General features: G+C 42.8%; 2 protein-coding genes and 1 long non-coding RNA gene across 4 annotated transcripts in view; 2 read left to right on the top strand and 1 right to left on the bottom strand.

Annotated features, from left to right (window-relative positions):
* The window catches only part of grin2ab (glutamate receptor, ionotropic, N-methyl D-aspartate 2A, b), a 113,628-nt gene extending 100,863 nt beyond the window's left edge, over window positions 1-12,765 (bottom strand). The window contains exons 1-2 of the mRNA XM_031863166.1: window positions 12,644-12,765; window positions 10,376-10,473 (exon numbers count right to left, since the gene is read on the bottom strand). The gene's annotated coding sequence lies outside the window, so the exon portion shown is untranslated. The remainder of the gene's footprint in view (window positions 1-10,375; window positions 10,474-12,643) is intronic.
* LOC116392103 (uncharacterized) lies at window positions 12,673-16,675 on the top strand. Of its 2 annotated transcripts, XR_004213308.1 has the most exons (4): window positions 12,673-12,878; window positions 12,974-13,025; window positions 16,193-16,324; window positions 16,434-16,675. It is a non-coding gene; the product is annotated as an uncharacterized LOC116392103 (long non-coding RNA). The 2 variants fall into 2 exon arrangements; XR_004213309.1 differs by lacking the exons at window positions 12,673-12,878; window positions 12,974-13,025 and adding an exon at window positions 14,848-15,010.
* A 352-nt stretch (window positions 16,676-17,027) lies between these two features.
* myo15ab (myosin XVAb) overlaps window positions 17,028-26,363 on the top strand; it is a 44,351-nt gene continuing 35,015 nt past the window's right edge. The window contains exons 1-10 of the mRNA XM_031862979.1: window positions 17,028-18,990; window positions 20,162-22,399; window positions 22,530-22,649; window positions 22,751-23,068; window positions 23,295-23,492; window positions 23,673-23,914; window positions 24,799-25,192; window positions 25,455-25,537; window positions 26,000-26,063; window positions 26,194-26,303. Coding sequence (XP_031718839.1) covers window positions 17,149-18,990; window positions 20,162-22,399; window positions 22,530-22,649; window positions 22,751-23,068; window positions 23,295-23,492; window positions 23,673-23,914; window positions 24,799-25,192; window positions 25,455-25,537; window positions 26,000-26,063; window positions 26,194-26,303 — 5,609 coding nt within the window. The 5' untranslated portion in view covers window positions 17,028-17,148. The remainder of the gene's footprint in view (window positions 18,991-20,161; window positions 22,400-22,529; window positions 22,650-22,750; window positions 23,069-23,294; window positions 23,493-23,672; window positions 23,915-24,798; window positions 25,193-25,454; window positions 25,538-25,999; window positions 26,064-26,193; window positions 26,304-26,363) is intronic.

The following is a 26,363-nucleotide window of genomic DNA, read 5'->3' as shown; positions in this document are numbered from 1 at the left end:
CGAAAACTGAAAAAAAAAAAAGTACATGTAATGATTTCAATCAGTGGAGTAGCTTAAACATTTAGTGCTGTTGATTAAACATAGATTAGACTGGAATAGACTTTATCTGGGGGATAATGCCCGATTATGGGGGTGAATCCAATAATCAGACAATAGCACAATGTCCCAACTTGGCCATCGGCCAACTGCTGATTGAGTCTGTATCCTGGTGGTGGGTTAGGGAAGGCTGTGGTTTTAGATGCTGGCATCAGCATATTGGGTTAATAAAGAGCACAATGATCCGTTATTGGCTCCTCTGTGGGTAAGAAAAGAACCAGAGGGACGAGCCTCTTGTGTAAAGTATTAAAGGGAGCAAATATTGAAAGAATAAAAAGAAAGAATGGAGAATTAAGTAGACTATGAACTTGAGGCAAAGATACAGGGACGGATTGTACATTCAGTTAACTCTGAAATACTGTCATTGTGTGCCACAGTACACATAAGTTGATTAAGCGATTAATTGACTAATCAACATGCATTTAAAAATCAACTAATTTCCCTTAATTTATCAGTTAAGAAATATGCTAATAAGGAATCAATGATTTGACAATCAAAACAATAAACTGTTAAGTTTACACAAAAATAGATAACATAATAAAATAATAAATTCTGTAAAGTATGTGTTTTTTTTCTGGAGACACAAAATCTATGATAGAAATATGTTTCCATGTGTAGATAACTATGGGTGTGCTGATGCATGTATGTCCGCATGCATACATGAATACAGATAAGTCTGTGTGTGGATCAATCTGTAGATGTTGGGAAGATACACATCTGTATTTTATGTTTATTATTATTTTCTCGCCCATAGGCTGTGGGAGGTTGTGAAGGCTCAGAGAAATGATCTACAGTTGTGTATAAAGTATGAAGCGATGCTGTCCTTCACCATATGCTTGTGTGGCATATTCAAGTTAACTGTTACATGATTATATTCATTCTAAAACATTATACAGAAATAATAAGCAACACTGATAAAAATGATAATAAAAAAAATGTAATAAACATAATAATGTCACAATGCAGAAATGTATATTTGTTACACATGCCAAACTATCAATTGAAGTGTGTATTCATCAAGTCAGTGTCGATATATTTATAAAAAAATAAGTCTATAATTTGGTTCATTAAAAAATTGGCCACCATTTGTTCTTGATTATGTATTAACAATAATAGTCATATATTTTGTTAGATTATTTTATCTATTGACTTGCTCATTATTATCTTAATGAATTATCATTGATCTGTCAACTAATTTCTTAGTGAATGAATTAAAGGATTGATTCTCTCAAATGGGCCCTCATGAATGTGTTGGTGTGCATCTGTTTGTGTGCATAGCCTGAGGCTATGTTTGGTCATTTTATAATCTCATGCAGTCTGGTTTTTGGGACATTTGTCTCCTGACTGGCAAACTCCAGCTCTGCAAGGATATTGTCCATCTGCTGCATCTCCTCAAGGACCACCGATGGAGAGAGTTGGGTGGCTGCATCATGCAGTGTTACACACAGACTGACAGAAAAACACACAGTGTAAGGGGACACTGTAGCATTTTCTTCGCCCATATGGTCCGGTCAATGTGATCAGTGAAAGGCCACATAAACATGGTTACACAGGGACTATTTGTCTTTAATGAAAAGCAGCGTCTTTGCCACCTGCTGTGTAATCTTCTGTGACACTTTGTACTCCGATGCCCACTGGCCAATATTATCCTCGTTACACCACACTCGGGAGAACAGCACAAACAGGCTATTATAGACGTCACATTGTTAGTGTCATTCTCGCTCCAACATCTTATGAAATACTGACAAAAAGTGTAGCGAGTTCACTGGTTATGATGGATAACAGTGGAGAATGAAAACTAAAGATACTGTTTGTATGAAACAATGTGTGTGCAATTGTTTGTGTAGAGTTGTGAACTATACTGAATTCACTAATCCTTATATAATAGACACTCAATAGTTTACTCACCTGTGAGCAGTTAATTGAGATTGAAGCAACTGAATGCAGTGTAAATACTAAAATAATGATTTAACTATAGCAAGTTTTGTTTGGGTGAAATCTATAGTAAAAGCAATGGTAAAAAATAGCATATTTTAATGTCATCCATCCATTATCCGTAACCGCTTATCCTTTCCAGGTTCGGGGGGGCATGGTACATAAAGAGACAGACAACCATTCACGCTCACATCCACACCTACGGGCAATTTAGAGTCATCAGTTAACCTAAGCTGCATGTCTTTGGACGGTGGGAGGAAGCAGGAGAATCCGAAGGGAACCCATGCTGACACGGGGAGAAGGCAGCCAGGGAATCGAACCCGTGCTGACTAATTTGAAGTCAAAAAGCTTCACATTTTCTTGCTGGAGGACCCCACAAACCCATTATCTCCTAGTGTCTTCAGAATGATTGCTGCTACCGGCCAATACACAAGCCAACATGCGGATAAAGGCAGTCCTGGCATTTATTTTTTTCTACTTCAAGCACTGATAAGAAGCCAATTTTCTGCCCCAGTTTGCTCACAAGATTAGCAATATGGAATTTAAATGTAAATTTCTCATCAAGCCAGATGCCAAGATATTTATACTTCATGACTCTCTCAATATTAGATCCACTCACAGCGGTTTTATGCTGATTGTTGTAATCTAACGTGATCTCATCCCTACTCATATTTGTCTGCTTGGACAGAAGTCCTTTTAAATGGTATCCTGTCGCGATTAGGTCTAGGCAACACAACTTGTTAATGGTTAGAAAAACGTTCACGGTTTCGAACGAAACCTCATCTGACTCAGTGACAAAAGCTCCACGTGTCAGTCGGAGCTGATTTTCTCGCTCTTAATACTACCTCCGTTGCGCTGAGACTACAATGACGCAGATGGGTTTACATCAGAGTTAACTGAAAACCCGGTGAGTTTTACACAGACTCTAAAGGGAGGCCCACTGCTCAAGCGTCGTTATTTGTCTGGGAGTGGGACCAAGCTGTGTGATCTCTGTCTCTGGGAAACAGCATGCATTTTGCTATGTTTCTGTTAAGTATAAATGAAGTCTAATAAGTGCATCTTGTAGAGCATTAAAGGAGAGTTGTACAGTCAGCAATGCAATACACAATTGTGTAATCAGCATAAAGATGGCCTTGACAGTCACTCAATGAAGAAATATTATATCATTATTATAAATGGTAAAAGAACAGGACCCCAAATTGACCACTGCGGAACACCTTTTGTTACTAGCAAGAACCCAGACTGGACACTCCCTGACTTCCTACACTGTCTTTCGTACAAATACTTCTGAAACCAGTTACAAGCATTTCCGTCTAAGCTAACAGAAGTAAAAAATGATCAACTGTATCAAATGCTTTTGATAGGTCTATGAAAGGGGCTTTTATATGTGCATAGAAATATACTTACTTTGGAATTATGTTTGAGGTTTATCATGGAGAGAGTGGTGAAGTTGTTATAAAAAGAGAGAAGCATAGCCCTTAAAGAAAAGAAGAAAAAAACTACAGAAGAAATGCGACAATAGTGTACGAGGTGGAAGGCAGAAAAGGGCACACTTTGCCCAAGTGTTTCCATGGGAGTGACAATGATGTAAAAACAAAAGAGGCTTGGACTGCGAGGTGGTGAATATTGTGTCCCCTGAGATACGGACTGTGGCTCAGGTAAAAAAAAAAGAAATGGTTTGATTACTAAAGGTCATGTGAAAAAAATAATAACAAACCAGAAGAAAAATAAGGAAACAGGTGGAGGAGGAGGACGAGGTCCAACTGATTCGTCAGCCCGAGATGAGAGACTTGCAATTATCGGACAAACATCCATAAGACCAACAAATGAGGTTAAGTGATGATATTCAGCAAGGACTTTCACCCAAAGGTGATTTATTTCATAATTGTATTAGGGCTTTACGGCATAGTTTAAAGCCTCATTTAATTTAATGTATTAACTGCTGCTGTCTAGCAGCAATCGAACAGCACCATAAATTACATTTGTGTAACCACAATGACATCAAATGGTGTGATGGCCTCATAAAGTATGATGACAGACATTGAAAGCTATATTCAAACACTTTAATAGGAGCTTCAAAATATATAATATATTTTAATTGTGGCAATAATTGATGAGGATGAAAAGGTGTCAATTTCATAGTTATTTAATACCTTTTGCCAATGCATTAGTGAACTAACATGTTTAAAAAGCATTATAATATATAACTGCTGTTTTAATATGAGATGCATTTAGTGAAACGGTGTGTGTTTACATTAAGACAGCCGTCCGGGCCTTCATCATTTGTGCGTAATCGTGGTCTACAGTGGCAGTTCTAAATTTGTTTGCATAATAATGTTTTCTTCATTATCCATAAAAGAAACTACAATATTTGTAACGAAAGAATTTTCTGAAATAGTCCTGTGCTTAGTTATAAATCCAGATTGGTGCAGAGATAATAAGGAATGATCTGAGTTAGATATTTGCCAGAGATTCCAGTATTTTCACTGAACAAAAAAGTTTTTGAGGGCACTTTTATCTCCACCTGAAGTATCATGAGACATCATCCAGGCACTGGGAACTATTACTGTTAAAGCAGAAATGTTTATGCTATTTATTCTACAATAAATGGAGCGGCTAGCCTGAGAAAGGAAAGGGTCCAGTTCACCCTCTCCAGTGGATTTCCTGGAATCAATGGAATACTATGCCTCGAAAACAACACTAGGCCAGAAAAGCTGGAAGGTAAACTGAGAAATGTGGCACATGGAGTAATCGTCAACATCAGCAAGAAGGGAATATGTCTTTTTCAAATTCTCAACATCAAACAGCAACAAAATGCTCACCAAAGGCCAAATAAACCTCATGTTGCTCAGATACTAAACATTCTTCAAATGTAACATGAGTGGGTAGACAGACAGTGCCTGAGTTTTTTTTAGTTAATAGAACAACAGCTAGAAATTAAATCTAGATTAAAAAAAACTAGAGCATCTGGCGATGGTATCACACAAGCAGTGATGCCAAATTGGGCCAGGGGGCATAAAAATGGCTCCTTCCCCACTTCCTACCCCCGTACTTCCGGCACCCTTGCTCGGACCACACCCAGAATCGGCCTTCACTTTGATCTAAACTACACACCTGTAAAGTTCTGTGACTGCATCTTGCACAGTTGTGAGGCTTTGTTTCTTTCCTCAAAAAGATTTGATAGTTCAGATGAAAAATCAAGGTTTGATCCGTCTCTTATTATGTTTTCCTATGAGCTTCGTGCTTGTTTACAACTGGATTTCAGAATATCACAGTGAAGAAGGTCATACAAAACAGTCAAAGTTATATAAAGGCAGAGCGGATGTCAGATCTTTAACAGCGAAATGCTGTGTATACACACACAAAATATATACAGCAATTAAGTCATTAGTCTGGTTGAATTCACACATGAAACAGCAACATGTGCAGAACTGTGTGTTTGTGAGTGCGTGAACAAGTGAATGTGTCACGCCTAAATGAGGTGTACTCACTCCAGCTGTGTCTTGACTTTATCCCTGACTTTCTGCAGCTGCTCCTGGCTACACACACCTACTGTAATAAACTGCTTTCGCAAAATGTTAGTGCTAATCAATCATGTGCCAAATGCAGTGCGCTACATGTAAAATATGATGAAGAAATACATGTGGTGGCTCCCGCTTCTCTGCATCCTGATTGCTGTTGCCTGTACATTTCTGCCTCCGGCAACAACACTCAGAGGCGTAGGTGGACTGACCATCAGGAGTGGCCAACTGGGACCTAAAGGCCAGCATTGAGTCTTCCCATAAAGACGAGAGAGACAGAGAGAGTGAAAGAGAGAGAGAGAGTGTGGGATGTGGGGGGTGTAGAGTGCAGCATAGGTCCATGGTTCTCCCCTTCAAACTATTGTTTAGTTGCTGTAAATAGAAAAGTATATATGACTAATGAATATGATACAACAGCCAACTGAGGAATCAAAGTCAGTCTGTAATAAACAGAGGAAAAGGGCCATTTCAGAAAGACAATAAAAACAATGTATTTAATAGCCTGCAACCGGTGAGCTACTCCATCCGATTAATAATTCACTTTATCGATAATCCTTTTTCACAACAGACATTTTGACAAAAGTAGCAGTTGTAAAAACACAGGTGTTACTCGTAACATTAACAATGGGTAAGTTCTATTCAAGTGTCTGATTAAGTCATTACATGCACAATACCAGGACCCTGAAACTGGAGCAGCTCAATGGAATTCAGCCATCGTTCATTTCATTAGCGACACCTGTGCTTTTCCTGATGTGACATGAAAAGAAACTATGCATGCTGTCAACAAATTTATAATCCAATAAATCTACTGTCTTGTGGACAAACATCACATTCACTGAGCTATATTAACGTATCCCATTTTTTGTGTGGACCATGAGACTTTAGAGTCTGTTTTTTGGACTTTTGGCTGCCTGCCTGGTCCCTTGGTTCTGTTTGCCTCCGCTGACTCCCTACCTGTTTCCGACCTGTATCCTGCCTTTTGACTGCTAAAATCTTCTTTTCTTTTACTCCTCCTACCTACAGATTCTGCTTCTGGGTCTCACTCCAGAATTGAAACACTGGTACCTAAATTCTAAGGCTGCAAAATGTGCCCATAATAGCGAGAGTAATGTGGTTTAGTCCAGGAATGTACAGTGTATTGATTTTCATCCATCCTCTGCTATTATTTTAGACACTGCCATGATTCCTCTTCCACCCTGTCGCCCTCAGTGTGTTCCAGCCTTTTCCAGTCACCTGGTCCTCCACCTGTCTGCATTCTCGTCTCTCATTACCTCATCATCCCCAGACTACACACAGACTGCTACACTACATACAGTATTTCCAGTAATTTTCCAGATTGGCTATTGCAGCCTTGTTTCCTTACCTACCTGCTTGTCTGCAAGTGACTCTGTACACAGCTTTGGACAATTGGCTGCCAGCCTAGTCCCTTCTGGTCTTGTTTGCCTCCCCTGACTGCCTACCCGTTGCTGACCTAAATATCCTGCATTTTGACTATAGTAAAGCCTGCTTTTTGCAGAACTACTCCTACCTGCTGATCTTGCCTCTGGATCTTAATCCAGATTTGTTAAAGTGATAACCTAAATTTCGAGGCTCCAAAAGTAGGATGTTTAGGGGCAGCGGGAGTTTATCTATGTTCTCTCAGCCCTATGATCCCTCAGATTAGTACCTCCATCGCCATTGAGGTCAGGTTTTGGCCCCTGTCTGTTGGCCCCTGTCTCAAACAGTTATAGACAGATTTTACATTGGCCAAGGATGATAGAGCATAGGGTTTAGGAAACATAGGGTCTAATTTGGATGGGAAAAAAATCATAGGTGCTAAAGGAACATAGGGCTGAGGGAACATAGAGCCTATTTTGGATGGGGAAAAAACCCTAGCTGCTGAGGAAACATAAGGTTGAAGGATAGGTTCTGAAGGAACATAGCACTGACACCCATGCCAACAATAGCGAGAGTATTCTGGTTTAGTCTAAGAATATTCCGCTGAGATTTTAGACACTGCCCCCACCTTTTCCAGTCACCTGATCTCAACCTGTCAGATAACCTGAATCTCATTACCCCATCAGCCCCCCATATACACTACCTGCCCATGCAGTAATTCTATTCGATTGTCTGCTGCAGCCTTGCTTTCCTGTATCTACCTTCTGCCTATTGTAGTGACTTGAACCCAGCAAGTTTTTTGGACTTTTGGCTGCCTGCCTGATCCCTTCTGGTCTTGTTTGCCTCCGCTGACTGCCTACCTGTTGCTGACCTATATCTTTCTATCTGACTAGTAAAGCCTGCTTTTGTACTACCACTCCCACCTTGCTGATCTTGCTTCTGGGTCTCACTCCAGAATAGTTACAGCGATAGCCTGAATTTTGAGGCTCCAAAACGTAGGGGCAGAGAGCACGGAAACCATGCCAACAACGGCAAGAGTAATGTAGTCCAGTTTAGTCTAATGTACTGTTATAGCGATTTTCATCCATCCATCTGCCCATTTACTGCTTTACTGGCTTCAGGTTGTGGTGACAGTAAGCAAAGTGACCCAGTCAGCTGTCTCCTCAGTCATGTCCTACACTTCCTCCTGGGGATTGGTTTACAATCTTTATTTAACCTTTAGTTGACTGCCTTTGGACAACCAAATCTTTTGGCTGATAAATTATTTAAGTAAATATACACCATAAAATCAATTTGGGTGAAGGGTTCAGTTTGTTTGAGGTGTTTTTCCAAACACAATTGTTTGGGCTACCTACGTCTTGTATTTGCAGCTTCTACACAGTGAAGCAGGAGCTTATAAAGAGCACTGGAGGAGAGTATTATATCCTTCTTGTTTTACTGCAGGCTGTTAAATACAAAATAATCCAAACTCAACGAAATGTTAAATTTCACATCAAAATTCATCATCCATTAAAATGCTAAGTTTATTTAACGCATTCTGTTTAAATCTATTTAATAGAAAATGCAATATCTTTGTAGACTATACGGGATTGCTTTGTTTCAATGTTTCCACAGTGTGAATGGCGGAGTGTCGGGGTTACTGCAGGTCTGTTTAAGTCCACCGTTCTGAATATAAATTTAGAGAAATTGCGAGCTCGCAAAGCATCAGTATGCAGCGAGCGAGAGAAAGCAATGTGATGAATTGCAGCTGTATATCCTCCACATGTCATGTATAATGTGAATAAATGTCTCAAATTGCAGCACAATTAGTCACAAAAAGCAGGTCTGGCAAGTCCGAGGCCACAGGTGTGCCCCCTGCTGTATGTCTCGTCTTTGTGTCTAAATAGGAAAATATCAACTATGAGTGGCCTACCCACTTTCCTCTATTTACAAAATGATCTTAAATTGTAATTTGGCTTTATCTAATAGGCTTACGAGATGCATCAGCTTTCATAGAAATTCTATTTCTGTAATTGAGTGCCAAGACAGGTGTTATCTCTGTTCCACAGCACCATCCCAACATCAAAGCATGATCTCAGAAACAAGTGGTTGCTGATGATCAAATAATCACCTGCTGTGCAGAAAACAACGTGATAATTCCATCTCCGTTGCCCCTTTGCTCTCATATACTCGAGAGTGGAGTAGATCTAAAGCAGCACTAAGCGAGCTACTCCGACTGTTGTGTTTTCAAAACACCCTTGAGGAACAGAGATGTTACATTCTTGAAGCTGTATCATTATGTTTAACAGTCATTTAAAGAAATGATTTCACAGCTTGGTGGATTTAATGAAATACAACAGATGTTGTACAAATAAAAGCTTCTGAAAACTGCAGAGAATACAAATAGTGTCCCTTCACGTTACTTGCATTTTATCTGTAAATGATAATCAATAAATCAAATATCATAGAATAACATTAATAAGCTACTGAACATCCCCATACACCTGCTGTACTCTCTGGATATACTGTAGGTTACTGATGCTCAATGTGAAGAGAAAATGACTTCCCTGGTGTGACATTAAAGCCCTATAAAGTTTGCATGATTTAAAATAAATGTATTTTGTATCAGCTGGTTGTACATTGTAGCTTGTCATTTTCTAAACTGAAAATCTGCTGCATTTGGTGATTACCTACCCATAAAATTACCACCGCATTTTTTTTTATTGTTGTTGTAACTTTTTCATCTTTACAATGTAGACACAGACAGGAAAAACGATGACAGAGATCGGAATACCGTGCGAATACCGGAATCGAGCCAACAACATGATGGCTATGTGCCTAAATACTTGCAACGTCTCTTAGAATTCCTCCATATGGTCGTATTGTGACAAAACTCTTTTGGCTTACAGTCACAATCTCCAATTTATTTAAAATAAAGTTTTGTATATGAAAGGTGACTATACTTCACGCTTACTGTTTTATATATGGTAGTGTAGCACTCTGTGTGTATTGTACTGTATGTTCATGACATGTATGTTATTTACCAAATGTATAGTTCATGTGTATGACACAAAACTAGTATTGAAGAGTAAAAAATATAGTTTTCCATGGGTCCACACATGGCGAATAATGTTTAATTTTTTCCTTTCGTCATGCATGTGATAAACGTAGGTTTTGCTGTCTCTTGTTCATGTTTGGATTAATGTCCTGCATTGCTCATTACAGCAGTTTGAAGCTTTGAGCGACATTCTCTGATACAAATATTTTACATTTTTGTCCTGCAAGTCTCCTAAAACATTTCTATGCAAGTAAATACGATCTGCTGCTATATATTCCTTAGACATTCCATCTGATCCACAGATGCAGCTTCTTATCGTATTTAAGGCTATTTGTCATTGTCAACTAACCCATACCGCCTCTCCCCCTCACACAGGCAAACAAACAAACAATCACATACACGCCCTTACTATATCCATCTTGGACTCTCGTGGGTGTGAGAGGGGATGTGGTGACTGCGGAATCTGCAGGTTGGGTCCATGCACCATTGCTGAGGGGTTCGGTTGGACTGTGGGTAAAAGACAGATGCACAAAAATACATTTTTTTGTGACTGACAGAAATGCATCACTGTAGTTTGGAGTGCAACAGCAGTCAGGTGTGTCTCTGAACTGGAAGGGGTTGAAAATGTGTCTCAAGGACACTTCAGCAGCAGCAGGGATTTTTTTTAAACTGATGGACACACAGCGGGGCTCTCGCTAGTCCAGCAGCCACGCTATCCTCCACTATCTGGCCCATCCAGGTGGAGCCTGTTAAGTGGATGTGGATGGATGTACCCTGCTGCTTTTCTGTCTTTGCAACACTATCTATCTATCTATCCATCTAAGCCTTTTGCATTGTCTCTCTCTCGCTTCTTCAACACACAGACAAAGACACCCATGAGCAGGTCTCTCTGTCCCAGAGGGAGCTTTCCCTCTGACCTGCTGCAGAGACCGGGTGTCTCGGAGCAGCTGTTTCAGCTCCAGACTCCTTCAGGAGGAAAACATAATGTTGGTGCTCTGCTCACCGATCTGTTGCCTGCCATCCGGCCAACGGTGCCTGGTAGTGGGAAAGCTCGCATCCATTCCAAACTCGGCAGCAGTAAGCCTGAGCTACTTTTTTTACAAGCTAAATGCGTTTTACATTTTAACTCTTCATTCCAATTATATCACCAACATTTTTCTCAAATATTTCTTTACTCAAATAACAATGCAGGTCTAGCTCGACACCTATTGCAACATTTTTCTTGAGGAAACATCACCACCTTCCTGAGACAAGGCTTTGTTTTCTTATTCCAACAAAAAAAGTAGCTTGTTCCTTTCAGGATAAAGCCATTGCTTTCCTTGAATGATTCACAGGGCCTAGAGCTGGACAAGGGGCCATGGAACATGCCAAGCATTACAGATATGTAATGTTTCAGTGCCCAAAGCAAGCTGTTGTCAGGGGGGGGGACACAATTTCTATCAGCAACTCCTGTTCGCAACACTGCCGTCAAAAAATCCAAATAATTCAGGTAAGGCTTGCTTCCAGAGAGCTTGGCTTCTACCCTGTAGCTCAGTACAATAATTACAGAACCACGGAGAAAGAAGAAGAATGATGGCCTCAGCTGTCATTAATCTCATCCTGCAGTGGTTCCCCATTTTTGGCTTGTCACCCCTTTAAAATTAAATCATGTCTAAGTGCTGCCCCTTGTCACTACTTCAACCAATAAAGAAAGATTATTTCATTTAAATATTTTTCAGAGTGAATAAGTAAAAACCATGTAAAGGAGAGTCCTGAGTTTCTGAGCATAATGTTGTTTTTTCTGCTTTCTTATCCTGCTTATCTTCTCACAACCCCTTCAGGGATTCTTGACCACCAGACTGGGAAACACTAATTCAGTCGAATATGGTAAGAGAGAGCTTGGGTTATTTGATTGCACATTGGTAGCTGTATTTTGAAGCAGCTGTTTAAGTAGCATAATTGATTATGATGCTGTCAGTGGACATAAAAATGAAAGAAGCAGTGACCTGGTTTTGGTTAGAAAACAAGCTGGCAGGTTGGAGAGCTGCCTGCACTGACCAAGACTTTGGCTGCCAGCTGCAGAATGTCAGCAGTATATTAAGTGTGTTCACCATAAACATTGCAAATATGTCTATTGGTTGAAGTCAATGTAAATCACTGTTTCAGGCACAGCGCTAAAAATAGCGCAAACGTTGCCAAAGGCTTGTTTAAAAAATAAAAACACCGCAAAAAAAAAAAAGCGAGGTCTTGCATCGTGTCTCTCCACAGTTGGTTCAATATCAAAGCCAAAACCTGTTTTGATACCGGCAGCCAGCCGGTCATGTGGGGGAGACGGCAAGGTCGTTTAGGTTATGGAGTGACTGAGATGCAGCAGTTTATGGCTCTCTGCTGTTTGTTTGTTGGCGGGCGGGTCCATCTGCCGGGCAATAGAAGAAGTGTTCATGTGGAGACGTTAACTACATGTTCTTGTTGTAGCTCGCACCTTCAACCGTAATGAGCCGTTCATCCCGTGAGCCGTCATGACACACTTCCCCCATCGTGTTCAGTGCGCACGAGAGGACATGTTAAAAGTCCACAACCCTTGTTATACACTAACTAACGCCAAACTTCCGGACAACAGTATTGGAGGAAACGCCATCTCTTTTCAACTCAAGGCTAACTAATGCTATACTAACATTAGTGTTTTACGTTCACCCACCTTGTTTACTTAACTGAACACCAGTGTGCATCACCGTCTATGCCCGGCCCACCCGCGGCCCACCCGCGGTGCTCATCAGTTCTCACCGGAGTGTGTGGAACTCAAGCCCCCGGCCGGTCATCGAAGAATAGCGGTCGTTAAATATTCATCCTCCGTTCCCGGTGGCACACTTTTCCTCTCTACCGACCGACCCCTGCTGCTCTGAGCCGGGAGCCGCGTCAGAGGAGCAGCAGAGGTAAAGGAGGAACCGTGTGTGTGGTTAAAATATAAACGGGACTTGTTGCAATTTCAGTCATTTGATTTTTTATTTCTTCCCTTTTTACATTTAAGATGATGGGGAAACGCGACTACGGAGCTCCAGTGAGGGTGTTCCGGAGGAGAGGTAGGTTTTGCACTACACTCACTCCAACTCCCTCCCTCCTTGCTCCTTTTGCCTGCACACTTTGGTTTATCTTCTTCTCTTCTGCAAGATAAATGGTTATCCTGGAGTTAGACTACCTAATGTATCTAATTTTCACTCATTATAAGACTGTATTCAATCATGGAAAAACAATGCACAAAGCTCAGGTAATTGCTTTGTGCTGTGCAAGCCTTACACTCGCTGCAGGCCTGTAAACTTACCTGAACCAACTAACTGCAAACTGTTGGAGATGCTGCAGGTGTAATGCTGGTCCACTAGATAGCAGCAGATTGCTTCATGTGTGTGTGCGTGCGTGTGTGTGTGTGTGTGTGTGTGTGTAAAGTGACAAAGATGGTCTACTGCTCCCCTCAGGACCTGAATGCTTTTGATGAGCCTCATCAAGTCCACTTCTGTCATAAGTCTGCTTTCCTCTCCTGGGCATGTATCCCAGTTTCTCTGTGTTGTCTCCTCTCTACAAATTCTATCAAAAGATGGAGGACCACCTGCCAGCAGCAATTGCTTTGGGAAGATGGAGACTGGCTGCTACTCAGGGCTTTTCACGTTTGATAGGGTCTTTTCATTATGCTTCAAAGGCAGATGTACGGTTAGAGACAAACCGTATATGAAATCCAGGAAAAAATGCTCTTTCATTACGCACTCTGTCTTTTTATGCACATGTGCACACACTCAAAGACATAACTCTGCTTAAACGCACTGTGCGCACATGCACGCACATGCTCGCACATACACAACATGCGCTTTTTGCTGCTTTGATCAGATAGACTTACACACCAGGACCAAAAGATCAGGATCTGGCAACCCAACACCTATACCCTGTAACAGGACAGATCTGGCAATCCGACCCCTTCCCTCTGGAAGAGGAATAATTTGGTTGATGGCACTAATAATCACAGCCCTGTTACCGATCCTCCACTGTCTGTGTGTGTGTGTGTATGTATGTTTGAGAGTCATTCCTCTGTTATTGATACCCAGAGCGAAGACGTCATATATCTACAATACAAGTTGGTGTTTCTCCTGCCTCTGCTTTTTCTCCTGCTGTTACGTATGTGGAAGTACTGTAGGTTGGTGGCTGCCTGCATTTCTCAAATTGATGCTATTTAAACATGTGAAGGTTTCTTAGAATGATGCGTCACTTATCTTCGCTCATATACACACATACACACACACACACACCTGACAGTATATGTTACTCTGGAAAAAGAGGAGGAGTTGATTTAAAGTCAGATAACATAGAGGTTGTGTTTATGTGACTTCTCTTTTGCATAAGCGTAAATGCAACGCATCAATAAAGAAACTATTAACTATTAACACTGTTAATAGTTGGATAATAGCAGATTTGATGACATCTTATTGGCATTCAGTCTTATTTTCGACAGCCCATGTCTGTCTCTCTTTCTCTCTTTCTCTCTCTCTCTACCTTTTGTATTATTTATGCCCCGCCCCCTCAGCCGCCCAGAGCTCTCAAGTTTCGCCTGTAGAGCCAGATGACAAATTAAGACTCCTTCTCCGACTCGCCACAAGGAACTCCTCAGTTGCACTCAAACACGTACACAAATACACACATGCAAACGCACACACATACACACAAACAGGCAACCCATCTGCCCTTCTCTCTTTCTTCCTCACACACAAACACACACACACAAACACACTAAGACATACACACACACACATACTCGCACACACACTCTGAGGAGGGCAGTGTGAACAGAGTGCTGTGCTGAGTGAGGGAACGTGTTGTAGTGAGCAACAGAGGATGGACTAGGTCAAAGGAGGAAGCTGAGTTTGACCTAAAGACTCTGTCCCAGAGTTTTTTTGCTTCTGTTCTTTTTTTCTTAATCGCTAAAGACGACACCTACTGCAAGAACGCAACAAATTTGAAGACTGCAGAGATTCCGGCGACCAGCACACTTGCTCTTCTGTACTGTTTGTCATTGAATGTGGAGGTGACTATAATGGAAAGCTGTCCTGGTGAATGAGTGTGGTGACGCTGCCACAAGACTGTGTCTTTTACTGCAACTCTACAAGAAAAAGGCTTGACCATAGAGAGAGTAGAGCTTGAGCTGGAGTGACAGATGCATGTTTTGTTTGTGTGGTTTTAATGTCTGTATCCAATTTAACAGAAAGCAAAGCTGCAGGGTCATACTGTGTGGACATTTCTAAACCACTGAAAATCACTTTTGTAATGCCTGAATTATACTTCTGCAGCTGTGCACCTTTGCATTCTGTGCGGCCTGGTGTGTGCACCTCTTGTGAGTGCCAGGCATATACTGTATAGTGCTGCGGTGTATTAAGCATGGCATGTGATTTTTATTTGTACCCGCCTTTTTCCAAATCCTTTGTTGGGCTGTGTATGATTTATTTGATAGACGTGATTCAATAGTTCCGTAATAGTTTGGCCCAAGACAACTCCATGACTGGAAAAAAATTATGGAGTTGGGTGGTGAGGAGGAGCTCCTGTGCCTCGAATTGATAAGGTTGTTGTCGTATTCCACCTGCTTGCTCTGATGCACAATTAATCCATGTGGCTCTGCAGAAGCTCCTTGCAAGCTTTTCTACAGAGGTATAAATTAGACATTAGAGTTCGTAGTCAGGTAACACTTCATAATACAGTTAATGCTATTCATACATAAGCAGATTTAGATTTAGACATAGATTTCAAGAAGGTGTTTAGAGTTGAAACCCATTGAACACTTTGACCTTAAACCCTATATTAGAGCTGGACATTTATGGGTAGAGATTGCAATCTCTTGATAGGGGTCGTGTAACTCTATGCAAGAGTCAGAGCTCTCTCAGACAAGAGATTTCAGGGTAGTGTGCACAAATAACAAGCTAGGGCTTAGAGAGATTGCAGTGAAGGAACTCTAAGCAGGTGTTGGGGATTCAGAGCAGGGTTTAATCAGGAGTTTGGGATCCCTAGGCAGTTTGAAACACTACTGAAGTGTATAAAACAGTTTGTGGTGCTAAGACATAAGCACTGACTTAATCATTTTGTATCATTTTAACACCGTTCCTGAATGGGGCGGTGATATAAAGACCAAAGTTTACTTAACTACTTGGTTTCATTGTGTCAATGCTAGAGTTTGTGTTTACATACATGTGTGACATTTAGCTCTACGTCTGGACAGGAGCCTTCATGGGGACCAGATTTGGGCAGTGTGGAACTGCTTTGGCCATGTGGACCTGTCCTCAATCAGAACCTGCATATAGTGCTTGCGCAAGGTCAACTAGGCATATCTAAACCAAGGAATCTTTTAAAGGTCAGGCTCCTATTTTCTTAACACATCATAATTTCTTTATTTTAAACCTACAATACAGTGTTGCCTTCCGTACAGTGTGCATGTAATAATTGTGTTTGTGTGTTTGAAGGTTTACAGCATCCTAAAGAGAGGGCATGGTGTGCTCCTAGCCACTTGTGAAAATGCCCAAGAAAGACCCCAAGAAGGATGCAAAGAAGGGTGGAAAACCTGAACCAGAGAAGAAGAAAGAGGAGGAAACGAAAGGGAAGGATGACAAAAAGGGAGGAAAAGACAACAAGAAACCTAGCAAAGATGATAAGAAAGGTGGAAAGGATGATAAGAAGGGGGGCAAGAAGGGAAAGGAGGAGCCACCCAAGGGGAAAGACGATGGAAAGAAAGGGAAAGACGATGGAAAGAAAGGGAAAGACGATGGAAAGAAAGGAAAAGACAAAGGAAAAGGTAAGAAAGTGGAGTCTGAGGAGGATGAGGAGCTCCTGAGTGATGAGGAAGAGGACGAAGAGTTCAGTGAAGATGAGTATGATGAAGAAGAAGACTCAGAGGATGACAGGAGAGGGAAGGGGCGAGGAGGCAAGGGGGGAAAGGGGGCCAAGGGAAAGAAAGGGGGAAAGTCTAGACGTGGGGATTCAGAAGAGGATGATGAGGAGGATGATGATGAAGAAGAGGATGACTACGAAGAAGAGGATTACGGCAAAAAGAAATTGAAAGATGGCGGCCACCATAAAGGTGGGAAATCAGATGCTGATGCAAAGAAGAAGAAAGGCAAGAAGAAAGAAGAAGCTCCACAGCTTCCGATAAAGGAAATCCCAAAGAAAGGTCTGAAGAACATGTCCAGGATGTTCATGAAGTTTTCTGGCTTCAAGAGACGCAGGAACAGCAGGAAGAAGCTGAAAAGTACATCACGTTTGTTCCTGGGGTTGGGGAAGAGAAAAACCCGCATTGCTAAGAAGAAACGTCGCAAGTCCATGCTGAAGAACACCTCTCGATTCATGATGAGGTTTAAGGCCAGCAAGAAGAGGAAAAAGGAGAAGGAGGACAAAGCGAAGGAAAACGATGGGAAGAAGCCAACTTATATGCTGCTCCGTCTGGGAGGGAATGATTCAAATCAGAAGAAGGGGGGCTTCTTCAAAAACTTATTTGGGAAAAAGAATGGTGAAGGGCCTCCTGACGACTTCAAGAACAGAAGTGTGTTGCTGGGTAAGGCTGCAGCAGCAACCAACTGGCTGACCAAACGCTTCCTGTCCACTAAAATGCGAGGAAATGCAGGACACCACGGACAAAGCCGATATGCCAGCTCTGAAGGTCATCTTCATGGTTACCAAAACAATGGTTATGAGCATGAGGAGGATGGTTATGAATATGACCGTCGACATTCAGTCCACCAGAAAGGTTATGGAGGCTATGATGATGGTTATAATGGTTATGGAGACGAGGCAACTGCAGCATATGGAAGTCAGGGTCAGTTTGGTTACTTTGACAACGGAGCAGGGGTGGCAGACTACCAAGACCTTGGTTACTATGAGGAAGAAGGACTCTATAATACAAATGCAGAATATCATGAAGGTGGTCTTTATGATGATGGCATGGGGGACTACTATGGCCCTTATGCCGCCGCTCAAGGCTACTGTAATACACAGGAAGCTAATTATCATGGTAACCAGCAACAACAGGCAATGGCAATGTATGGTGACGAGGGTGTGGACTACTATGCACTAGTGGGTGAGGACCGTGTGTATGGTGGAGATGTAGATGGTTTCCTTGACCCTCAGGCTCAGGGTTATTACGATGAAAATGGTCAAGGATTTTACTACGGGGATGGGCAGGCAGGTTACTATGAGGACCCTTATGCAGCAACTGTGGGAATACAAGGAGGATTTCCACCAGACTATCAACTCAGTTATAATGATGCCGGCATACCCTACCAAGACTTCAGCTCCCAGCAGGCAATGGGGCTCCCACCAGGGGGCCAGCAGTTCTCTGGCTTTGGAGGGCAAGGGATGGATCAGGTACAGGGCCTGTATGGGGACCAGTATGCAGACCAGTATGATCAATATGGGGATGATACTGGTGGAGTTCAGGGAGGAGAGATGACATTTAGAGTTCCTAGGCCACAAGTGCGCCTGTTTGGGAAAGAGCGTCTAGATGTGCCCCTGCACCCTCCACCTACTTTGCCACCTGATCCAGAATTTGAAGACATGTCAGAAATCCAGTATGAAGACCAGTATCCTCTGGCACCAGGTCAGCTTGGTGACATGATGTCAATACAGCAGCAAATGGGAATGTCACCACAACAACAGATGATGATGATGTCTCCGCAAGAACAAATTATGTTTTCTCAACAACAAACCATGTTGTCCCCTCAAGACCAAATGATGATGCCCCCACAGATGATGTCCCCACAGCAGCAGATGATGTCACTGCAGCAACAGATGATGTCACCACAGCAGCAGATGATGTTACAACAAGAACAAAGTATGGCCGCCCAAATGATGCCATCACAGTCTCTGATGCCACAACAGCAACAAATGATGTTACCACAGCAACAGATGATGCCCCAGCAAATTATGTCACCACAGCAGCAGATGATTCCACAACAAATGATGTCACCACAAGAGCAGATGATGTTGCCGCAGCAACAAACGATGTCTCCGCGAATGATTTCACCACAGGTAATTCTAGCTCTGTTGTGTCATTGGTTTTGTGCAATCATACTCTTTAACGCAACCTTGTTGACTTTGAACCTGATTTCTTCAATAATCTGGGATGACCATGTGAAAATGCAATCCTACTTTAGAGGGAGAGCCAAAGCATATCTAACAACTTAGAAAATGTTCCGCAATTGTTTGCTTTTGGAAGTGAAATCTAAAAATATAGCACAAGACAATGAGTGAGTGAGAGTAATACTGGAGTCAATAAAAAAACACATTTCTATGATATAATTAAGTAGGAATATTTGTGACTACCCAACAACCAATGAAACAATGAAAAACATCTTGATTACATTCTTGCCATGAGCAGCAAATATTAGAAATGCTCTTTTTGCCAACAACATATCTACGTCGACAAGTATTCCATGTCTTGTCATAAAAAATGGTTTAAGAAACACAGTAGTAATCTAACTCTTGTTTGCACTGGATATTTCTATTGATTTATTTTTGACACAAACACCACTGACATTTGCTTGTGAGCCTCAGCTTGCTTTCTCAGGCCAGTACCTTGGGAGTGTGGTTGTGTGCCAAAAGGGTGCTTGAAACCTTTGGTTGGTACCTATTTCAGTTATACTGGTTTTTGCATGAACTGACAATTAGGAATGTCCAGAACAAGTTATTGTACCCCTGATCCCGATCGAATACTTATTTTTTCCTTGATAATACGGTTGCACAGTTCAGATTTCAAGTAGGCCACATTTTAGTTATTAAAATCATCCCATTTAATTGCTGGAATAACTCTACATTGCATAAAGAAAAAAATCTGCCTCTCAACTGTTCCTTAATGGGTTTTTTTTATTATATTCATTTACAAAAGTATTAAATAAAAGAAACACTCAATATTTCTGGCCTTGTCTTGTCAGGAATTTCTCTGTACCATTTATAAGTGTCTTTCTTCCACACTTGTTCTTGATATGTGTAATAATTTAATTGTAGAGCAGATATGCCAGTTTGCATAACTTATTTTCAAAAAGATGGGGTGGTTGTATTTAAGTTGTTATACCGTACATTTCATTACAAGGTTTATACTATATTCAGCACTGCTACCCCATTTTCACGAAATGTATGCTCTCTTAGCATTTTTGGTTCTCAATTTATTGTACACATCATTTTTGTTGTGTTTTTACAACAGCAGATGATGACAGACCCAATGATGATGTCACAGCAACAGGGTTATGGCCCAGTGATCCCTACTCCAACTGCCATGATTATTAAGCAAGCAAATATGTCCCCCGGTCCTGCGCGGCGCCTGCAACTCTCTCGGACTCCATCCCGCCACTCTGTCATTATGCCCTCCCCACAGATGCAGCGCCATCCTTCTGCCATGGCCTCCCCAGTACCCTCCCCTATGCTTCCACAGAGACGCAGCCCCTCCCCACAACCATCCATAAGGAGTGGGTTCATAAATGCCCAAAGACCTCCCTCTGTTATGTCGAGACAAATCTCACCTACCTCCCCCATGGCCTCCCACCACGCCCATCATAGAATGCAACCTCAGAGATCACCATCCCCTATGGCTCGAGGACCTTCCCCCCCTCACTCTCCCCGTGCCTCCATGATCCGGCGAAGTCCTCCACCCTCACCAAGAGCATCAATGAGACGGCATTCTCCACCTTCCTCACCCCGTGCTTCCATGAGGAGGCGAAGTCCTCCAGCCTCACCCACTACAGCCCGCAGCCCATTTGGGGGGAGGAAGATGCATGGTCCACCCTCCCCTTCCTTCTCCCCTGGTCATGCATCTCCCCCTCACTCTCCACAGCTCAGTAGAAGACCATCTCCCTCTCCCTCCCTATCTCGTCGCAGTTTGTCCCCTGCAGGACCGCGGCCCGCCCCATCATCTCCTACCCTGTCTCGTCGCTCAACTCGCCTGATCAGGGACCCCACACCATTGGTCCGGCCCAGGATGGGGGGAAATGTTCCTTTAGGTACCGTCAGACCCTCACCTATGGGTCTCCGAGGGCGCCCAATGCCCCCACCCACCCAGAATGTGCGTCCATTCCGTGCTTCCTCCATGCGAAGCAATAGGTCTTCTGTTCTCACTGTAGACTCCTCCTTCTCCCCTTTTCAATCCCCTCACACGGTACACCGGGCTCCCCAAAGGAGGAGAGAATCTGGCCGATTTGGTCCTCGCCCTGTGGCTCGAGGACATCCTCTCAGGGCCCAGCAGTCTATAAGAAGGATGCCTCCTGCCTCTCCACAGCTCTCCCTTAAACACATGCCACAGCCTGCATCCCCACGCTTCTCTCCTCGACTTTCTCGTCAGTCCTCCCCAATTCTGCCCCCTCGATCTGCCCATCCACCCACTTATGCACCAGAAACGTATGTGTCTGGCACCTATGCTGATCCTTATACTGAGCCGTCGTATCAGTTTCTTGCCGCCTCTTCTCCCATATTATCTGGTGCTTTGCAGAACCAGGCTATCAGACAAGCGTCTTTCGCTTCCCCCTTCGGCCCAGAGCCATCCCAGATGGTAGACATGGGTGGGATGGTTACAGAATATGTAGAACCTTATGCTCCCTTATCCCCTACGCTATCTGGTGCAATGCAAAACCAGGTAATTCGGGATGCGTCCTTTGTTTCCTCACTGCAGACACCAATGTCCCCTTATGAGCAGCCTATGGCCCCTTCATCTGCTATGCTGTCTCATGCTCTGCAGAATCAAGCTATATTGGATGCATCTTATGTTTCACCTTTACAAAGGCCAATGTCCCCTTATGAACAGCCTATGCCCCCTTCTTCTCCAATGCTGTCTGGAGCTTTGCAAAACCAGGCACTGAGAGAAGCCTCCTATGTGTCTCCACTTCAAAGGCCTCAGTCCCCATATGCCTCATCTGTACCTTCCACTCCAATGCTGTCTGGAGCCATGAGACATGGTCAGGCACTAAGAGGTATGGCTTCTTATCAGACTCCACAGATCCGTTCACCATATGGACCAACTCTTGTTACTCCATATGATTACATCACTGAGCCTGGCCCATCACCACTTCTTCATGATGCCCTGCAGAACCGTTCTCATTTGCAGAATGTCTCATCTTTAAGATCCCCTATGATGCAACGCCGTAACCCTTATGCACCAGCTGGGCCTCAGCTCCATAATGCTCTTCAACAGAACCCAAACTTACGCCAAGCATCTTATCGGACACCTGTGCAACTTAGACGGTCCCTATATGGACCCCCACCACCCTCTTCACCAATGTTAGGAAGTGCCCTGCAAAACCAACAGTTGATGCAGGCATCGTACCGGCTGCCAGATGGGACCTTGGTGTCACCGTATGCGGCTTCACCTTCCTCCCCGTTGCTCGGCAATGCCTTGCAAAACCAACAACTCCGTGGAGCCTCGTACACCTTGCCCGATGGATCAGTTATCAGGGTAGGTATAGGAGGAACATGTCAAAATTACGATACAACCTGCCATGTATTTTTGTCTACACATGGAACAACAACAATTGTTTTATTACAGTTGTACTCTCCTGCATTACTCTCCCCTTCCACCCACACAGGACCCACGTATCCCCCAGAAGCCCATGTCTCCTAACCTTTCAAGAGCACTTCAGAACCAGAATGTCAAGACGGCTACATATACTCTCCCCGATGGCACCATTATAGACCCGAGACAGCAAGTAATGTTGTGTTCCTTTCTTTTCTCTCCCTAATATTGTTAACCATGTATCAGTTAAAGCTGATGAATATTTTTCTTTCTCTGCTATGTCTGCTCACTCAGCAACCCATTTCCCCAAACCTGGCTAAGGCACTAAGCAACCGAGCTCTGCGCGAAGCCTCCTATTCTCTCCCCGATGGTACCATTGTGATTGACTCCAAGAAACCGAAGTCTCCGAACCTTTCAGCAGCACTTCAGAACCCGTACCTAAAAATTGCATCTTACACCCTGCCCGATGGTACAATCATCATTGATCCACGGAAACCTATCTCTCCAAACCTCTCCGGCGCCCTTCAAAACTCTGCTCTGCGGAACACTTCCTTCGCACTACCGGAAGGGGTCCATGACCCCAACAGACCCATTTCACCCAACCTGGCTAAGGTTAGGTATGGTTTCAGACTCTTTGGTTTTGTATGTGTTATCTTCACACTACCTGGTACTTTGTGTGTGTGTTGATCTGTTAGCCTTTCCTCCCTTCTCATTTATAGTGGGACTTGAAATAGTTCCCACAAATGTATGTAGACCTGGTTTTGGTAATAATAATTGGTAGTCAAATATACTAAGCTGCTGCTTTTTTATTAATGGAATTGCACTTGTTTAACATTAGGCCCTCGGTAACCCAGCCTTGAAAGGAGCTGCATACACCCTCCCAGATGGAACTATTATAGTGGACCCGAGGAAACCAAAGAGCCCCAACCTGGCTGCCGCCCTGCATAATCCTTATCTTAAGGGTGTGTCCTTAACCCTGCCTGATGGAACCATCATCATTGACCCACGAAAACCAGTTGGCCCTAACCTGTCTAGAGTGCGTACCTGTTAAATGTCACTTAATATAACTTTGCTGCAGCACCTGTTTATTTTATTGTCTCTTTTTTCACTAACCCAGGGAAAATCAAACATAGCATTCTAACGTTACAGACTTTAGAATTATTCAGGGAATTGTGATTATAACCTTGAATAACTAGCTCTCTCTCTTGCTCTGTAGGCTCTTATGAATGAGAACCTTCGTAGTGCATCATACCAGCTCCCTGATGGCTCCCTGGTTATCCCTGGCCAGAAGCCCTCCACTCCCAACCTTTCAGCCGCGCTGAGGCAAAACCAGGCACTTCGGTCTGCAGGTCTCTATCATCTCACAGATAACTCTGTACTGTCAGGCTCACCCAAACCCAAACCTCCCAATCTTGGCTCTGCGCTGCGGAATGACGAACTCCGTGATGTCAAATACAGGTAGGGAGCTACACTAAAAATAGAAACTAATGACCAGATATGACCTGTTGAGAAATTGAGCCTCAAGCTAGGCATTAACTTTTTACCAATGGAGAATTAAATATTACCAGGAAATATGGAACAACTAAACTCAGAAACTAAACTAAACACTAAAAGTTGTTGCATTCTTGTTGCTGCATCTGAAGAACCGTGAGGATTAAGCCAATATGACTGATGATGTATTTAATTTTTCTTGTTAAGTCGTTCTGTTCTCTCATCGCTGTTCTCTGGCTCCCTATCTCTCTCCCGCAGCTTCCTCAGTCTCTCATTCGCTCCTGCTCTCAGGGCTTCACACTTTATCTCTTTATCATGCTCTCTTTTTATAAAAAATTTGATGGAACAACAAAGTTTAATGTTATTTTAATATTAGTAAACATCAAGAAATATACTCATTCTTCATCCTAATATCAGTACAAGAGTTTTAACAGTTCTTGTTTTATGAATGAAGCAGTACACAAGTGGTACACAAGTTCAAGAGGAGTTTCTCTTTTTACCAATCTGTGACATTTGGCTTTGCAAAGTCTCTGAATCATCATAAAGTACTGACCCCAGAGCAGGGACTTCTTTTACACCTTTAATTATGACCAGGAACAAAATGTAGTCCCTGATTCCTCTGGTCGAAAAATGTATTTACTTCCTAACTTCCTCAAAAGGTTCTTGGTTTCCTTGGAAAGTTCCTGTGGTGGAAGCACCCCATGTGTAGAAATGTATTCATTTATGTCACAATTACAAAATTACACAAAAAGCGGTTTCAAAGTTACATTTTTATCATTTTGTGGTACATTTTGTGGTATAACCTTGTGTTACATGTTCTTAATTAAAGTGATTCATTCCATCTTCCACAGGCTGCCTGATGGCTCTTTCCTCACACGCCAGTTCCACATCCCGAGACTGTCTGAAGCCGTCCAAAACCAGCAGCTTCGCTATGCCTCATACAGGGTGCCAACAGGCCTGCAGGGTGAGGATAATCGCTATGCTGTGGTTCCACCCTATGGGCCAAGCTCAGGACATTGGGCCAGAAATGCCGGAGGTGGAGGGCAAGGAGGGGAAGATGTTTGGGCAGCTGAGAGGGTTTTACCACATGGGACGGTCCAGAATCTGTCAAAGTGGTCCATGTACAGAGAAGCCGGGGTATTAGAGGGATATTTGCCCTCACCTCGACTGGTGGACGGACAGATCCAGGACACAAACTGGACTCCTGACAGAGAGAGAGTACCTGGTCAAAGCTGGTATGACAAGGTAGCTAACTTTATGATTTTTTTTAATGAAAGTTGATTTCATTGTTAGTGAAACGTTGACATTATTCTAGCAATAACTGTGAAGCATACAGCATAGAAGCTGGATGGCCCACAAAATCATTACAAAACAGAATATTTGATTTTCTGCATATATAATATAATTTCTGCATCAACTGATCACAATATCCCTCAGGCTTTGACAAAGTTGCATGCCAGTGTTGGACTAATTGCATACCATTCTGTGTGTGTGTGTGTGTGTCTAGATCTACTCCTTCCTAAGCATGCCCACAACAGGCCACAGGGTGAAAAGCTGGGCGGAGGGAATGGAGGACATGACACAGCTGCCGTAAGCAGAATCCAGTTTTAACAAACAGCCTCACAATCATTCCTGTCACACACTTACAAGCATTTTTGTGTTGCTGCAGCATAGAGCAGCAGAGCTCATTTCAATGCATGTCTTTTCAGTTTCTTCTTGCAACTAATCACAGCGCTTGTATTTGTGTGCCTGTAGGCTTTGAAAATCCTTGAAAACTTTTAGAAATAAATCCCTAGCATTGAGTATTTTATAAACATGCAGCACCAAACACATCTCTTCACATCCGGAGGACTCCCCTGCACGAGATAGCTGTATCATTTCAACAGCAGTTTGAGAGAATTTATTTCACAATTATGTCCTGCCAAGAAGAAACTCTCTCTGATTTTGACGTCTTGAATGTCATCGAAAGTAAATTAATATTGGATGACAAGTGAGCGTGGGCATCCTGCCGCAGTGTGACAATATGTGCTCTGTACGTGTGTTTAATTTCAGTGAGCTGAATGAGACCACAGTTCTGATGAACCTGAAGAAGCGCTTCGACCAGGAACTTGCATATGTATGCTTAATTTCAAATATGCAAATTATATAACTAATATCATCAAATGTCATGGACATCGCCTCCTACTACATCCACTCATCTGCTCTCCTTCCTGTCCTTTTTTGTTTCTCTTTTTCCTTCCACACAGACCTACATCGGCAGCATCCTCGTATCTGTGAATCCCTACAAGTTGCTCAACATTTATGGCACAGACATGGTGCTTCAATATGAAGGTCGCGGCCTGAGTGAAAACCCTCCGTAAGACCCGGGAGTGTGTGTGTGTGTGTGTGTGTGTGTGTGTGTGTGTGTGTGTGTGTG

This window comes from Anarrhichthys ocellatus, unplaced genomic scaffold (assembly GCF_004355925.1).
Source record: "Anarrhichthys ocellatus isolate YVR2014 unplaced genomic scaffold, GSC_Weel_1.0 scaffold28, whole genome shotgun sequence".
In the NCBI taxonomy this organism is placed as follows: Eukaryota; Metazoa; Chordata; class Actinopteri; order Perciformes; family Anarhichadidae; genus Anarrhichthys; species Anarrhichthys ocellatus.
The sequence above is the reverse complement of the archived record's forward strand: the minus strand, read 5'-3'. Positions and strand labels throughout refer to the sequence as shown.